Source organism: Rhinatrema bivittatum, chromosome 15 (genome assembly GCF_901001135.1).
Source record: "Rhinatrema bivittatum chromosome 15, aRhiBiv1.1, whole genome shotgun sequence".
NCBI classification, from domain to species: Eukaryota; Metazoa; Chordata; class Amphibia; order Gymnophiona; family Rhinatrematidae; genus Rhinatrema; species Rhinatrema bivittatum.
In genome coordinates, this window is record NC_042629.1 from 34334192 (window position 1) to 34351188 (window position 16997).

General features: G+C 40.6%; 1 protein-coding gene across 2 annotated transcripts; it reads right to left on the bottom strand.

Moving 5' to 3' along the window:
• Window positions 1-16984, bottom strand: BLZF1 (basic leucine zipper nuclear factor 1). Of its 2 annotated transcripts, none has more exons than XM_029577807.1 (7): window positions 16798-16984; window positions 10264-10350; window positions 8803-9251; window positions 7659-7858; window positions 5773-5901; window positions 4267-4486; window positions 1-484 (listed from the first exon to the last, which is right to left on the bottom strand). In XM_029577807.1, exons 2-7 carry the CDS (start codon window positions 10289-10291, stop codon window positions 299-301), a joined length of 1212 nt encoding a protein of 403 aa, XP_029433667.1. In that variant the 5' UTR covers window positions 10292-10350; window positions 16798-16984; the 3' UTR covers window positions 1-298. The 2 variants fall into 2 exon arrangements, with proteins under 2 accessions (XP_029433667.1, XP_029433668.1); XM_029577808.1 differs by lacking the exon at window positions 16798-16984 and adding an exon at window positions 16648-16753.
• Between the last annotated feature and the right edge of the window lie 13 nt (window positions 16985-16997).

Genomic DNA, 16997 nt, shown 5'->3' on the forward strand with positions numbered 1-16997 from the left:
CATGAATGAATAGTTTATGTATAATAACCTTCTTTGGACAAAAAACTGACTGCTTTTCTGTATACTACAAGAAAATTGCATTTTAACAAAGCTGTAAAAAAGGTGTCATCTTAGGATAGCAGATTTTTTTTTTTTAATTAGAAAAGGACATTTTGGAAAGAAAGAAAAAAGTAAAATTACTAATTGCATTCAATAAACCATAACTTTAAATAAAATAGGGAAAAGGTATAGTATCCAGTACAACTGATTTGTTAAATTAGCAAACCCTCTTAATACACTAGTTTTAAACCAGAGTTTTTCAGAGGGCCATTAATTCTCCCTGGCAGTGATTGCAACAGTTAAAGGTTATATTTTCATATCGGGTGTATGGGTGAAATCGGCCAATGTTCTTGTTTGCAGAAAGGAAACACGAGGTTGAAGGCTCTGAAAATGAATGTTCAGTGCTTGCCTCACTACAGCTGGCTGGATCCAGCACTCTCAGCACCTAAGGAAAAAAAAAAATTAAAAACCTGGATGAGTAAAGACATCCTGGGTCATAAAAGACTGTTGCTACCCTCAACAGAATGCATCAACTCTCTCCACTTTAGCAGTGGGGCTGGGGTGGAGGAAGGGGAATTGAATTCAGACGGATGGACAACACTGGGCCCCAACTTTTACAATCCAGAGTACTGATATGCAGACAGAGAAAGGACTGCTTCTACAGCCAAAGTCCAAAAGCAAAGCAGGTTCAAGCAGCACTGTCTGAATCAAGGCAGCTGCCTCCGTTCAAATGTTGCTAGCAGTAGTTTTGTTATGGATTGGACAGTTGCTTGGTTGTGAATGTAAATATTATTACCCTTAACATAAGGCTTAGTGGTAACCTGCACAGAGCGGCAGTTGCTACTAAAAGAAACTTGCAGGGCAGACTGGATGGACCAATTGGTCTTTTTCTGCCATCATTACTATGTTCAGATTGAAGGTCCAGCAGGAAAACTAAGAGGAAAATGTACTTTGTTTTAGGAAAGAGATATGAAAATCAGATGGGTTGCTAATACAACTTTCAATACATTTACATTTTGTATCAGATCCCAAATTGGGGGGAAAAGGATCTTCTCCAAATGATTCCTGCCACCTCTGCAAGCTAAAGTAAACTGGCATCCTTTTCCAGCAAGGTAGGTGTCCCAAATGGAAATACGATGTAATTAAGCAGAAACAGTAAAGTCTTTATTTCTATAGCGCTACAAGCTGTAAAGAGACGGTAACACAGCTAAATTGATTAGTAAGAATTAATATGAGCTCAGGGCAATACGTCCTGCCAGATCAAACACTTAAGTTAAACAAACGTGTGTGCGTGAAATACAAGTGGCAAAATGTATCTGAATTATGCTAAACCTTTGACATTGTAGCCCAGGAGAATGATTTTTCAAATGACAGAAGACTGGAATTAAAGTCAGCATCTGCCATTAGGTAAGGTATGGGTTGGAGAGGGAAGCACAGAGGATGGTTAATTTTCAAAAGCATTTCCACAGGAAAAACAGCATTTTACCTGCAGAAATAGGCTTTAAAAAAAAAAAAAAAAAATCATCTGCTCAGGCCAGGTAAACTTGCACACAAATGTGACTCACATGTAAGTTTACCTGCATAGCAGAGTTGGCAAGGGATTTGCACTTAAGTGCATGTGGCTGAAAATTCAAAATGTACACTCATTTTCCTGAAAGAGTCCATACAGTAAATGTGGGTGTAGGTATATGCGGGCAGATTTACCAGGATAACTATCCAAGTGGACTTATGCACGTAACTTCCAACACAGTGTTATAGAAATGACCCCACCCACTAGTGAGAGACAGTTTGATCCATTTGGACTTCTTCTGATAGCTGGGAATCCCATCGATGTGCGCTTGAATACTGTTTTACCCTTGGAAAACTGATGACATTTTAATATTTATCAACTGGAAGAATAAAGTTGCCATATTCACAGAAATACCAAACAGTGTCACACACACACTGCATGAACCTCCAATTACACAGAGGAAAAGACATTCTCTAGGCGAATAGGCAGCTTAAATATAAGGTGGACAAGTACAGTGTAATCCACGGGGTAGAAGAATAAGCAGGGAAAATCCCATGTTGACTAGGACAGTACTTGCTAACACTAACCTAGAAAGACTGGATGTGCTATGTGGTAAACAATGAGTGTGCGCAAAACCAAGCAGCAGCACCAGAAGATAGGTGCATAGAACATTTTTTAAAAGAGGGGCGAGGGCTGGAGTGGAAGCAGAATTTATCTTCCACTGTATGCCTTGACAGCTTAAAATGGTATTGCCTACCTTGGGCTCTTAAGGCCAAACTTTAAAGTGACCCCTCGGACAGACAGAGGTGGTGTGGGGGAAGGGTCTCTAAATTCCCCTGCCCAGAGATCTGAGCATCCACAGGGAGAAAAAAAAAAAAAAAAAAAGGAGGTGGGGAAAAGGCTCTGTTATAGCCATACCCTCTCCTACACAGGCTCCTGTTACCTCAGTGTAGGGCAGGGGGCCACAGCTTGGGGATTTTTGGGGGCACATGTGCTTTTTTCAAGCACTTCCAAAGCTGATTACATTCAGGTACTGTAGGTACTTCCCCGTCCCCAGAGGGTTCACAATTCAAGTTTGCACCTGAGGCAATGGAGCAGCAGTGGGCTTTGAACCCTGGCTTCCCTGGTTCACAGCCCCTGCTTTAACCACTAGGCTGCTCCTCCAATCCATACCTTAAGACAGCCCCAATATTAGGAATTTTGTTTTCAATTTTGAACTCTTCTCTTTGAGAGTTGTGAACATTTCATGGTGACCAGTTTCTTTGATACAGAAATGTTGCATATTTATATGTAGCTTACACCTTTTATACTGTTATCTCAAGGTGAGTTACTATTCCCTGTTAGTTTACAATCTTAAATGTGTTGTTTTTTTTGTTTGAACATTTTTATTGGTGATATCAAGTTAACACTGTAAATAAACAATACAAATACAATCGTATCACAAATTTGTTTCTGGAGGCAATAAGAACATAAGAAAATGCCATACTGGGTCAGACCAAGGGTCCATCAAGCCCAGCATCCTGTTCCCAACAGTGGCCAATCCAGGCCATAAGAACCTGGCAAGTACCCAAACACTAAGTCTATTCCATGTAACCATTGCTAATGGCAGTGGCTATTCTCTAAGTGAACTTAATAGCAGGTAATGAACTTCTCCTCCAAGAACTTATCCAATCCTTTTTTAAACACAGCTACACTAACTGCACTAACCACATCCTCTGGCAACAAATTCCAGAGTTTAATTGTGCGTTGAGTAAAAAAGAACTTTCTCCGATTAGTTTTAAAATGTGCCCCATGGAGAGTGAAGTGATTTGCCCAAGGTGACAAAGAGCATCAGCAGGATTTGGACCCTGGTTCTCTGCCTGCTGCTCTCACCTCAACTCCATGACTACTAATCAGTGGCAGAGCTTTCAAAATGTCAAACCAATGGCAGAGCCGTGTTAAAAATCTTTTGATATCACAATGGGCCATGACCTCATTGCAATTAATTGAGCTGGCCCACTTTCCTGCAAGAAATAACAGAAACAGGAATTCTAAGTATCAGGGATGTCAAGGACATGAAAAATGCAAGTTAGGTCGTCACAGAGTGCTCCAGTATTTGGCAGAAATTTGAATGAAATGAAAAGGTAGTGGTGGGGGGGCACAAATAGATAAGTTTATAATACTAATTCTCCAACAGGAACCCAGAATAAAAAAAAAATGGACCATTAAGCTACCAAAGGGAACAGGAGAACATATGCATGCCAAAAAGTATCAGTAATACAACTAATTTTCCTGAAGAAAAATAGAACTTGAGGGGATTTCATTACACTGTGCAAATATATTACTGGATCTTCCAGCTGATCTTTTCCACTAAACTTTCATAAGAATGGGGTATTTGCTAAGAAGTAGATTTTACCTCCTTCACTCAAATGTAATTAGAGTACAGTAAATTGATCCAAAAGAAATGTCTGGAGTAAAAAGGATTGAGAGAGTTGTTAGGGAACTAGAAGAATGCTACACAGTCCTACCTCTGGTTTTTCAACTTAACCAACCGTGTAGCCTAATGCTCTACCAAACCCATTACATTTTATTCTTCCTGTTTCTGACATTTCTAACTTTTAAAGCCGCTGGGGGTAGGCTTAGCAATAGCAAATCTCTGTATTAATAGGAGACAGTAACCAGTTACAGGTGTAAAAGGAATCAATGGATTGGGAAAAGTTGAAGACTAAACCATTTACCATTTCAGCCATTTTCTCAGCAGGGGAGCTGCAGAATTCAGAGGGTTGCATGGATTTTTTTGGGCTGCTTGGGCCAACGTTTCCGAGAAGATGAGAGTTCACAGCCTTGGCCAGCTTATAATTGGCTGCTGCCAGCTCTGCCGTGCTGTGAGGTTGGCCATTTGGGTAGTAAGTCTGTTGTCTGCCCCACTGCAGAGAAACCAACAACTGCTCCAACAATCTACAAAGAAAAAAAAAAAAGTTATGCTATGGATATCTTTTCATACTAAATGCTTCTATCAAATTATTAAAAAAGGCTAATCAGATAAACTGGAGTTTGTTTCCGAGAGGGTTTTTCATACGTCCTCCATGACTAATTTTATATGATTGAGATGTTATATATATATATAAAATATAGCTACCACAAGGCTACATGGAAGCTATGAAATTTGATATTTTTACATATCAGATGTGTTAATTCTAAACAAATCTCTGAAGCAATATGTAACTTGAGACTTATATTAGAGAAAGACAGAAACAAAGGGAATAGGAACATGGACAGAGACCGGAACAAAGCACAAGGAAACAGTTTGTTGCGGGGGAGGGGGGAGGGGCGACAGGTCCATACAACTGCATAATCTCCAAGTCACCCCAAAGTTCCCGTAACATGCATAACCTTTTTTACCTTTCATACTTACATAGAAATGACATAGAAATGACGGCAGAAGACGACCGAATGGCCCATCCAGTCTGCCCAGCAAGCTACGCACTTTTTTTTTCTTCATCTTTTTCTCTCTCCCACCTGTTACTATTGGCTTCCAGTACCCTCCAGCCCTAATTCCCCTCCACCCCACCACCAATGTAGAGAGCAGTGCCCGATCCGCATCCAAGTGAACATCCAGCTCAATTAGGGGTAGCAACTGCTGTAACAAGCAGGCCACACCCCTGCCCCATACTCTTACCCACCCCCGGTTTTTTTGTTTTTTTTTTGAGATGGCAGCCCTCCATCCTTCCGCTCCATGAAGGTGGAACACCAACCACTGGCCTCTGACCAGAGTACATTCAAAGTGTTGTTCCTAGATAAATGTTGAAATGTTGTTCATGTCATTTCAGACTGTATTAGACCAATCAGCTAATGGGTCTGGGGTGTTGGCTGGCTGCATTCCAGCACATAGTCAGGGTCCTCTGTTTCCTTAAATTCAAACTAGCATTCTTGAATACAGCAGAGATGAGGTACTTCAGAAAGTCAGTGCATAATATAACATACAGATGATTCAGATTTTTAGTCATATGATATCCAATATAGCAGGATTGGAAATATCCCAGGAGTTAGGTTCCCTAGATTTTGGATCCTAGTGTTTGATGCCATCCTGAGCCCTGCAAGAGCGGGTGACCCAGACAGAGATATCTTTATGGCATATGCAATGAAAAATAAGTTTGAGCATTACAAATAAATATTAGGCTAGAAGATTCTCTCTCTCTTACCACTTTAGAAAGAAAAAAAAACCAAAAACATTCAGCTCTTACTTTTGAGTGTTTGCCATCTCATGTCGAAACTGTTCGCGCTCACTCATCAGATCCTGAATTGCACTTTGAGCATCTCTGGTTTGGCGCTGTAGAATCATCCTGGAGTTTTTCAACTCATCGGCCATCACTCTGTGAAATAACAGCACAAGGAATTATGCACAACAAAAGTACCAACAAAATTAGCATCAAGTGCATTTCCTGAACATTTCTGGCAACTCGTTTTTCTTCTTAAGAGAAAAATATAGAAAAGATTTTACTGGTAAGTTCTCAGTCTACATAAGAAAATACAGCCAGACCACAAGCTATGTTCTCTTGGAGTGCTGCATATACGGAACTGGGAAGCTATATGTAAACCAGTAGCTTCCCATCCCCACCCAGAACAAATGAAATTAAACTAAATCTCTTTATGCCAAATTCTCTTATAAAGAGACAGCAATAAGGAAAGCCAGGGAGTGCTTTAGGAGGAATTTAAAAAAAAAAAGCGCACCCACATCTCCTCTTAGGAGCCTCCTCTCATGTTGCTGCTAGCTAGGAGGCAGCACTGGAGTCCTGCACAAGGAGGTGAGCTTAGTGACTCCTTATAATACCAAAGGCTGGAAGAGGGACAATCCCAAGGGTTATGAAAGACAAGGAACCACACTCTCTCTCCTTAAAGCATTTCCATGTCCAGATCCATGAGAAACACTTCTACTTCCAAATTAATAACAAGGCAAGAGATGGAGGAGTGTCCGATAATCTATCAAAAAGATCACCAGGTTATCCCTATAGTGTAATATAAAAGTGGTTTTGTGCCTGAGGCAATGGAGGAACAGAGCTCAGGGGTGACCCCTGATATGAACGCAAGGGTTTGTTTCAGAAGCAGACTTTTCCAGCAGAATGCTCAAATTTGTCTGGGAAGCTAAAATCTTGTTAAAATGATTTAGATAAGAGTCCACCACATCCTTGAAGGCACTCATGTCTGGAAGTATCATACATACTACTGCCTCACCTGCTGAGATCAGGCTGTTGCATGCAGTGTGTGCACAGTTATTTGTGATGGACTGTCTATCCCTTCCATCTCACAGGGAAGTTTTTCTCTCTCTCACTAATAAAATGTTGGTTTGCAGTGGTCCATGGAATTTAATTTATTGGAATGGTTTTGGGGTTTGTTTGTTTTTTTTGTTTTTGTGTGTGGAGGATTATCTATTGCATACTTTTAGAAGGCTTCACCACAACTTGAATAATGAAATAGATTAGTATCTAGATTGCATATCTGGAACATTTGCTGTGAGGGTACGCCTGAGGGTTATAAGGATATAGGAGGTAGATCTTGGGAGTGGTGGAGGTTAATTACATGACACTATATTATGGGTTTTGGAGAGAGATACTTTATTTACTAATTTAACAAACGAGTAGTGTGGTCGGCTCTTTATGAATTGCATATTACTGGATAAATGCTGCTTATATTTTGATTAAATCTAATACTTGTGTTTTGTTGGAAAAATAGTTATAAAAAATACATAATTAATCTTGCTGAATGTAAGACATGGGACAACATTTTATTTTTCTTATGACTCTCTTGTATTTCCCAGACTCCTAATAGACATAACTATGAAGACATCTCCAGTCATTTATCTCCCCTGCACTTCCAGGAAGAATATCACAGCCTCTGTGCAATGCCATTAATATTTTATTGATTTATCTTGTATATCGCTCCAAGCATTTGAAAGCATGATATATATAAAAATGTAATAAATACTGCTGTACACATGATCAGTCAGATGCAATTGGATACAATCTCAAATTCTTGCTTTCATGACTAAAAACAGGTTCAAAGCTAGAATCATGGGCAGCAGCATTCTGGAAAAAGGAAGCATCTTTTTCTGCAGGGGATGGCCCGCACTGACCTGCTTGCTAGGAATTTGCTACGCCATACATCGCACTGTATAGACATCCGCTCCAGCTGTTCCGACAGCTGGGCTGTATTCCGGCCCAGGGCCTCATTCTCCAGAATCAGCTGGTTTTTCTCTCGCGCCATGCGCTCAAAGTGGTACTGCAGATCATCGCCCATGGATGCAACCAGCAGCTTCTTCAACTCACGATTTACCTAAATACATTTGGAAAGATTTAGAAATCTTGAGCACTAGTCAAAAATATATGGAAGCAGGGAAATGTTTTTCCATCTTTATTTTTTGGCAGTTGGGAGGTACTGGTTTTTTTTTCTTTTTTGCTAGTTTTCTTTCTGAATTTCTTTGCTCTCGCCTTCCTCCTATGTTTTTCTTCATCCCACCCCCTCCAGCTGCTCTCCTCCTCTTTACCACCCCACCAACACCTCTCTACAGCCCTAGGCCATGGCATCTCCACTCATGCCTGGACCGGCTGCAGAGGAGTCAGTGACCATTCTCCTTCAGCTGCAGCCAGCAGGCACCAGGTGCCACTTTTTTGGAAAGCCTAACGCCTAGGACTTTTCCGGCTCGGCTTTAATCAATACTGCCAATTGCTATATTTTGTCTTCCCTCCCCCATCTTAGGACAATTTAAGAGAGATAATACGGAATATTTCACACCTTCCATTCCCTAAAAGTTGAGTCATTCCAGCTTTTACTATGAGCTTAATTAGAAACAATTTAGTCATAGCTAAACAGGTAAGCAACTCAACTAAAGACAGTAAAGGATGGGATGACTCAAGCTTTGAAATAGGAACCTTAAAATATTCCTTGCCAGGTGACTGAGTTCTTATGGGTTTGGAGTATCACAGTGTTCATGGTATTATTTCAACTGTAAGTATAAAATAAATATATTTTTGAATATTGAAAACTAGATTTTTTTAGCTTGCAAAACAAAAAAGACAGCTACATTTCAAATTATGTATCTGAGGCTGACATAACCTGCAATTTTTTGTGTTTATAGCGCTACATGACATATGCAGCACTGTACAGAAATGCTAAATTGCAGTAGTAATTCAGGTTATGCTTTTCTTGCTTTAAACAGAACAGCTGACACAAAATAGTACAGGACTGATGCCCAGCCAGCCCTCTTTGGACCCACTTACCTCAGTCTGTACTCTGAGCTGATTGGAAAGACCTTCTTTATCCTGCAGCAGCCTTTTTTCTGAATTCTTCAGTTTTCCAATTGCATTTTTCAGCTCGGCCAACTCCTTGGGATCACTCAGTCCCTCCAACTTGCACACGACTTCTCCTTTGGGGTGTCCAGTTAACTCAATCACTTTTGAATTTTTGGCAGGAGTGGTATGAGTTATGGCAGCTTTGGGAACCACAATACGCACAGCCTCAATCTCAACCGCCTTATCGCCGTGCACCTTTCCAAGCTGAAGGACTCCAGGACTGAGGGATGGAGCAGGAACAGTTTTCCTTCGAGGGCTCGGATGGACTTTGGCGCGACTCACAGAAACCACCTCCACAGATTTAGGAGAAATCTCCGTTTCCATTCCATCTCCATGTCCACGTACAGGGGAAGGTGTCAGCATTGTGAGGACAGTCGCTGTAAGAATGAAGCGATGCATTAACTGCTGTTAGAGTTGGAGAATTTCCTGGCTTTTGATTGGCTAAGAGTAACCATGTGATGAGCTAGTTTCAATTGTATTCTGCTACAGAGGTCAACTACACTGAATGCATCTTAACCAAAGCCTTCAGGTGTCTGCAAATAATGCATAGGTAGATTCTTCAGCAAGCAGCATACTTCAGTTTTCTGGGGCAATGGGATGGTCCATTAGCATACATACTGGGGCAATGGTATGGTATGTCCCTTCAGTATTTGGGATGACTTTCTACATGAGTCACCCAGCCTGTAAACCATTAACCACCCCTGCATCTAAAGATTTCTGGCCTGTATATTTGCATTTATTAGGAAAGAAAGGCATAGTTAGAGCAGGATGCTCTCCTATAATGAAAGGCTTTGCAGGTTAAGGCTCTTCAGCTTGTAAAAGAAACAGCTAAGAGGGGACATGATAGAAGTTTATAAAATCATGAGTGGGGTTGGAATAGGTACAGAAAGGATACGGATTTACCCTTTCAAATAATACTAAAAGAAGGGGATACTCTATGAAACTAACACCCAGCAGATTCAAAACAGATCATAGCCCACTATCAAGCTATGCAGTCTGTTGATAGAGGACTTGATCAAGGCATAGCGGGGATAAAAGAGGTTTGGACACATTCCTGGAGGAAAAGTCCATAATGCATTATTAGCCAGATAGACTAAAGAAAGCCATTGCTATCCCTAGGAATGAGTAACAGGAATTGGATCTATGTTACGGGATTTTCCAGGTACTTGCGACCTGGACTGGTCACTGTTGGAAGCAAGACACTGGGCTTGAAGGATCTTGATCTGACCTAGCATGGCAATTCTTATGTTCTTATGCTTCAAAACAGCAGAGGATTAACTACCAAACCAGCAGACAATGTGGAGAACTAGATACAGATGCTATAAAGTTCTGTTTGGAAGAACATTTTCAAACAAAGTGCTTCAAAGAAGCATTATTCAAAACACTTACTCTTTTCTGGTTTCTGGAGAGTTGTCATTTTTCATCAGTGCCAGGAATGCCACCCCATAGGTGACAAAGAGCTAGCAAGTTTTTATGCTGTAAGAAACAAAGATGGCTAGTAAAATATATCCAAACAGAAAAGTTACAGAATTTAAACTTTTACTTTAATAGTTTAAACAAAAAATTAGAAATGTTTCACAAACAGTGCACAGATCTCTTGAGTGAGATTTGGATCCGGATTAGCAAGACATTAAATCAGAGCAGTTCAACCCCACATGAAATGATGGAAGGCTTGGACTAACACAGGGACATGGAAAGAATCCTCTTGGGATCCACTCCTGTGCTAAGAGAAAACCATGGGATTATAGATGTAAAGGCCCAGAAAAACAAATAAAAAAAAACCAAAAAAAACTAGACTAGAAAATTTTCTTCCTCTGCATTCAGGCAGACCAGCTCAGACATAATGGGTGTATGCCCATCAACCAGCAGATGGAGAGAGAATAACAGGCTTACTGACATCACCCATAGGGGCTCCCATGCTGACCTCAGCCTGCCAGTATTCTCTCTCTCCAAGGTCTGTTTAGGATGTGTGAAGAGATTTTCTAAATTGGAAGGGCAGTTCCTGAGGTGAAAGTCTTGCACTCCCTCCCATCTGAGCACCGTCTCAGACCAGGGGGCTTCCAGTGGATTTGTTTTTTTGCTGGAGTAGGCTTCAAGAGGGACCTTTTGTCCTCTTCCTCGGTTAGCCCTCCTCATTCTCCCCCTCTACTAGGACCCTTAGGACAAAAAAACATCACCACAAGCGTGGTCCAAATGCCTTTTCTTCCACTAGGCGTCATTTGTAGCAGGATTAAAGTTTAGTGAAAAAAAAAGTTCTTCAGTAATCAGGCGGTGGAAGGACTTTCCCCAACAGCTCTCAGGGTGAGTACCTCGTTCCTCTTCTAATTTGAACCCTGGTAGCGGCAGTGAAAGCTAGGCAGGGGGAGTTACGGCGGTGTCTGAGGGCAGGAAAAGATCTGTGCTGTGTGCTCACTGCATGCTGTATTAGCTGGCAGGGGGAATAATACATTTTATGGATGTTCAAGTTTTGAGGCAATAGGAGCAAGGAGCGGAGCAGCAGGTGGATTTTGCTGCTCTGGGGGGGCTGCAACGGCAGGGTTGGCCACTTCTGTTCCCGCCGGTGGGCACGGTGGCACTGTAGTGAGAGAGAGCCGACTCCTCTTAGTCCTGCACTAGCGATTCAGCTGTGGGTGCAGTCGTAGTGTGCACAGCACTGAAGCTCTGTATTTTGTTAAAAGACTGTATCAAACTGCTTGTGCTGAAGATGGTTCATTCAGACCCGGAAGGGGTGGGGGAGATAGCTGCTGCTGAGAGCAGGCCCTGCCAGCTAGCAAAATGGGGCTAATGATGTACCTTGGGTGGGTTGCCTAGTGCTGTCCAGACTTGCCATCTGGGGAGGTGCAGGAGAAAAGCAAAGAATGGGAGGAAGAAGCCTACCAGTCTTTGGGTAATTATGTTAGCCATGATTAACAGTAAGGTGGAAACACCCTACCAGTTCCCATGTAAGCTTAATCTTTGCTAGAGTAAACACCAAATTAGCCTCTGTTAATAAGAGAAATTACCAAATACCAGCATAAACCTATTCAGCTTTAAGTGTAGAGCTATAGAAACTATAATGGTCTTGGAGAGAACCTGATCCTTTATAGCAGGGGCGTCCAACTGCAAGTCTGAAAGGACACAGACTATACCCAATCAAAAGGTATTTACGTATTTAAAATCTTAGATTCTATTTTCCAAAAACTGTTCAATGTGGATAACATATTTACAATCAAAATTTCAACACCAAAAATACATTATACAAATGTCTTCCATTATACAGTTAATAAACAGATTAAAACCTAAACTTACACATTCACTTAACAAAATAATCAATACTCATGTCTTCAGATATCTGCATGTGCTACCTTTACTTTATGCAAATATATCTCATGCATATTCATTAGGGGCATCCTAAAAATCAGCCCACTTTGTGGCCCTCCAGTACTGCAGTTTGACACTATTTTCTAGGTTGACACACTTATCTTTGGATAATTCTTATATCAGCCCAACATTATATTTGAGTTTAAGACAACATAATGGTCTTCTTCAGATGACATCTGGAACAAGGATCTGTATGGTCTTGAAAGCTCATATATAATGTCATTGGATGATTCATTTGTTTGTCCAATAAAATATGGCATAGTTAGAGAGCCACTGAGACTAATGAGCTCAAACCCCAGCTCTCCCCTTTGGAGCTCAGGCAGTTTTACCTTCTTTCACCTCAGTGTACCAACCGAGAAAGGGAAATAATACTGTGATACAGATTGGGTAATAAAACAAGTGCCAGACTTTCTACCCCAGAGATGGCTGATAAATCTAATTTATGTGGTGCCTTTTAGTTGTACTTGTAAAATGATGTTTTTATAACAGAAGTTACTTCCACAGGAAATCACACTATTAGACTACAGAAATAAAAAAAGCTTTTTAGTGGAACTGCCATTTGGAGAAGTTCATGTAGGTGGGATCCACTGAGTAAGCCTGTGTCAGCAATTATCTGGATAAAGGTGAACCAGTAGATGTGGTATACTTGGATTTTCAGAAGGCGTTTGACAAAGTTCCTCATGAGAGGCTTCTAGGAAAAGTAAAATGTCAAGGGATTGGTGGCGATGTCCTTTTGTGGATTGCAAACTGGCTAAAAGACAGGAAACAGAGTAGGATTAAATGGATAATTTTCTCAGTGGAAGGGAGTGGGCAGTGGAGTGCCTCAGGGATCTGTATTGGGACCCTTACTTTTCAATATATTTATAAATGATCTGGAAAGAAATACGACAAGTGCGATAATCAAATTTGCAGATGATACAAAATTGTTCAGAGTAGTTAATTCACAAGCATATTGTGATAAAATGCAGAAAGACCTTGTGAGACTAGAAAATTGGGCATCAAAATGGCAGATGAAATTTAATGTGGATAAGTGCAAGGTGATGCATATAGGGAAAAATAACCCATGCTATAGTTACACAATGTTAGGTTCCATATTAGGTGCTACCACCCAAGAAAGAGATCTAGGTGTCATAGTGGATAACACATTGAAATCGTTGGTTCAGTGTGCTGCGGCAGTCAAAAAAGCAAACAGAATGTTGGGAATTATTAGAAAAGGAATGGTGAATAAAACAGAAAATGTTATAATGCCTCTGTATCGCACCTTGAATACTGTGTACAATTCTGGTCGCTGCATCTCAAAAAAGATATAATTTCGATGGAGAAGGGCTACCAAAATAAGGGGAATGTAACAGCTCCCCTATGAAGAAAGACTAAAGAGGTTAGGACTTTTCAGCTTGGAGAAGAGACAGCTGAGGGGGGATATGATAGAGGTGTTTAAAATCATGAGAGGTCTAGAATGGGTAGATGTGAATGGGTTATTTACTCTTTCGGATAATAGAAAGACTAGGGGGCACTCCATGAAGTTAGCATGAGGCACATTTAAAACTAATCGGAGAAAGTTCTTTTTCACTCAATGCACAATTAAACTCTGGAATTTGTTGCCAGAGGATGTGGTTAGTGCAGTTAGTATAGGTGTGTTTAAAAAAAGATTGGATAAGTTCTTGGAGGAGAAGTCCATTACCTGCTATTAATTAAGTTGACTTAGAAAACAGCCACTGCTATTACTAGCAACAGTAACATGGAATAGACTTAGTTTTTGGGTACTTGCCAGGTTCTTAAGGCCTGGATTGGCCACTGTTGGAAACAGGATGCTGGGCTTGATGGACCCTTGGTTTGACCCAGTATGGCATGATCTTATCTTTACAGTTAAAGGGCCTTAAAATTAGCAGCAAATCTCTCAATCCCATGGTTTAGAAGGCAGAGTGCTCACTTTTATTAGAGCTGTGTTTGAATTTGGAGATCATTCTCAGATGTGAGCGGCAGTCTTAAAATTAGGTCAGAAGGCAGGGAAATGTGCACCTTATTAAGGCAGAACACTAGCTTTACCATCAATTCCTGAAAAACCCCTACCTTGGCTAAAACTTAAAACAATCTGTTAGTTCTCTAGAATAATGCTATACGGGCAACAGGACTCACCTTTTTGTCTCTCTCAGCACAACACGGAGGTCTAGCTTGCCTCCACTCTGGCAGACTATCTCTCCTCATTCCTTCCATCTTTAGCCCTGTATGTACAACTTCACTCCAGTCAGAGCTAAACATATGGTACTCCACACAGTAGTACTTGGCACTAGCTTTATTGACTGAGGTGTATCCACTGCAGTCTTCCCATGACTACTGGGTGGAATATCTCACTTCAGGTGTAAGTATTTCTGCTGTACCTCCCCACCTCTCCCACTTTTGGCAGGAGACTCCCTAAAACATGATCAATTACCTTACTCTTTATTAAACTGACTTCCTCCCAAAACAAAGATGTAGTTCACAATTTCTAAAAGAGGAAACACTTGCTTTTATAGAGCACTGAAAGAGAGCATACAGAATTCCCTAATTCTTTCCATTAGTCAGCAGTGAGTTGCAGACTATAATGCCAATTAGTTATAAAACTTTGCCTTCATTTTTCATCATTTAATATCATGACTTTTTCTAGTTAGCAAATTCACATGGTACACCAAAAGCTTCAAGACAAATGCATTAAAATACATATAATCACAGCTGAAGATCCACCAGGGTCAGAGCTTACAGATAAAAATTCATGTTTTTGTCATCATTAGTTCACTCATGCCTTTCTTTTTCATTTAGTAGATGCACAAGAATGTTGGTGCAGGATTTGAGCCAAAACCATGATCAATATTTCTTAGAGAACATAAGAAATCGCCATACTAAGTCAGACCAAGGGTCCATCAAGCCCAGCATCCTGTTTCCAACAGTGGCAAATCCAGGCTACAAGTACCCAAACATGAAGTATATCCCATGCTACTGATGCCAGCAATAGCAGTGGCTATTCTCTAAGACAACTTGATTAAAAGCAGTTAATGGACTTCTCCTCCATGAACTTATCCAAACCTTTAAACCCACCTACATTAACTACTTTAACCACATCCTCCGACAACAAATTCCAGAATTTAATTGTGCACTGAGTGAAAACGAATTTTCTGCGATTAGTTTTAAATGTGCTACTTGCTAACCTCATGGAGTGCCCCCTAGTCCTCCTATTATCCAAAAGTGTAAATAACCGATTCACATTTACCCGTTCTAGACCTCTCATGATTTTAAAGACCTCTATCATATCCCCCTCCAAGCTGAACAGCCCTAACTCTTTAGCCTTTCTTTATAGGGGAGCTGTTCCATTCCCTATATCGTTTTCATTGCCTTTTTCTGTACATTTTTCATCGCAACTATATCTTTTTTGAGAGGCAGCAACCACAACTGTACACAGTACTCACCATGGGGCGATACAGAGGCATTATGACATTTTCAGTTTTATTCTGGTTGCCACATTAAAAAAAAAAAATATTTGTATTGGAGAATATTTAACTCTTTTATATACCAACATTCATGAAACATATATCGGTTTACAAGGAACGGGGGTATAACAACTAACAATAATGAGAAGAAAAAGTTTCAAAAAACAAGGTGTTATGGGAACTTGGGAAACAGAACAGACGACAGAGGTTTAACACTATAAGCTTAACAAGTAAAGTACTGGAGGTGCCATGGATCACATAGCGCACTCTAAACATACATATACAGAGAAGGGCAACCAAAATAAGGGGCATGGAACGGCTCCCTATGAGGAAAAGCTAAAGAGGTTAGGGCTGTTCAACTTGGAGAAGAGGGGATATGATAGAGGGCCACAAAATCAGGAAAGGGCTTGAAACACAAATGTAAATGGGGTATTTACTCTGTCAATAAGTGGACTGGGGGGTGGGGACACGCTATAAAGTTAACACATTTAAAACAGTTCCTGAAGGAGAAGTCCATAAGCTATTAATCAATAAGGACTAGTAGCTTGGGATCTATTTAATGTTGGGTACTTAGCAGGTATTTGTGGCTTAGATTGACCACTGTTGGAAACAGGATACTGGGACTTGATGGACCTTTGGTCTGACCCAACATAGCAGCTTATGTTCTTATCTTTGTTGCCCTCCTGGGTCCAGTATGCTTTATGTCGCCTGGCACACATTACTCAAGATACAAATCTACAATTGATTTGTATACTAGCATACTGACATTTTCTATTTGGTTTATAAATCCCGTTTGAACAGTACCTAATATGGCTTTTCCATTCCGCAATACATTCCACATATTTATAGTTTATATAAACTATATCTATAATACAGGCTTTTTTAAAATATTAATTTAATTTTCAGTTGGTTGTGAAAAGGTGGTCTCTTTCTTAAGCAAATTAATCCTGACCAAAAAGTCGGGAAGTTCCCATCGAGTAAACCTATTTTCCTTTCGTCCCCAGCGGAGATCCCCTCAGCGCAGGCTCTTGGAAACAGATTTTCTCCAACGAATAAAAAATTCAACGAGTTAATACGGAACCTCTTCTGAGCAGCTACTCACCGATTAGGGGTCGTTCATAAAATGTTTTCTCTGCTTCCAAGCCGATCCCCACCAACAGCCAACACTCTCCTGAAAGACTACTATCATTACTCCACCCCTAAACTTCCTTCCTCTTCACTTCCCACGTTGCTCTTTCGCACTTCCGGGTCATAAATCTACTACAACAGTTTCAAACAATTTTACTTCCGGAACATGGGGTG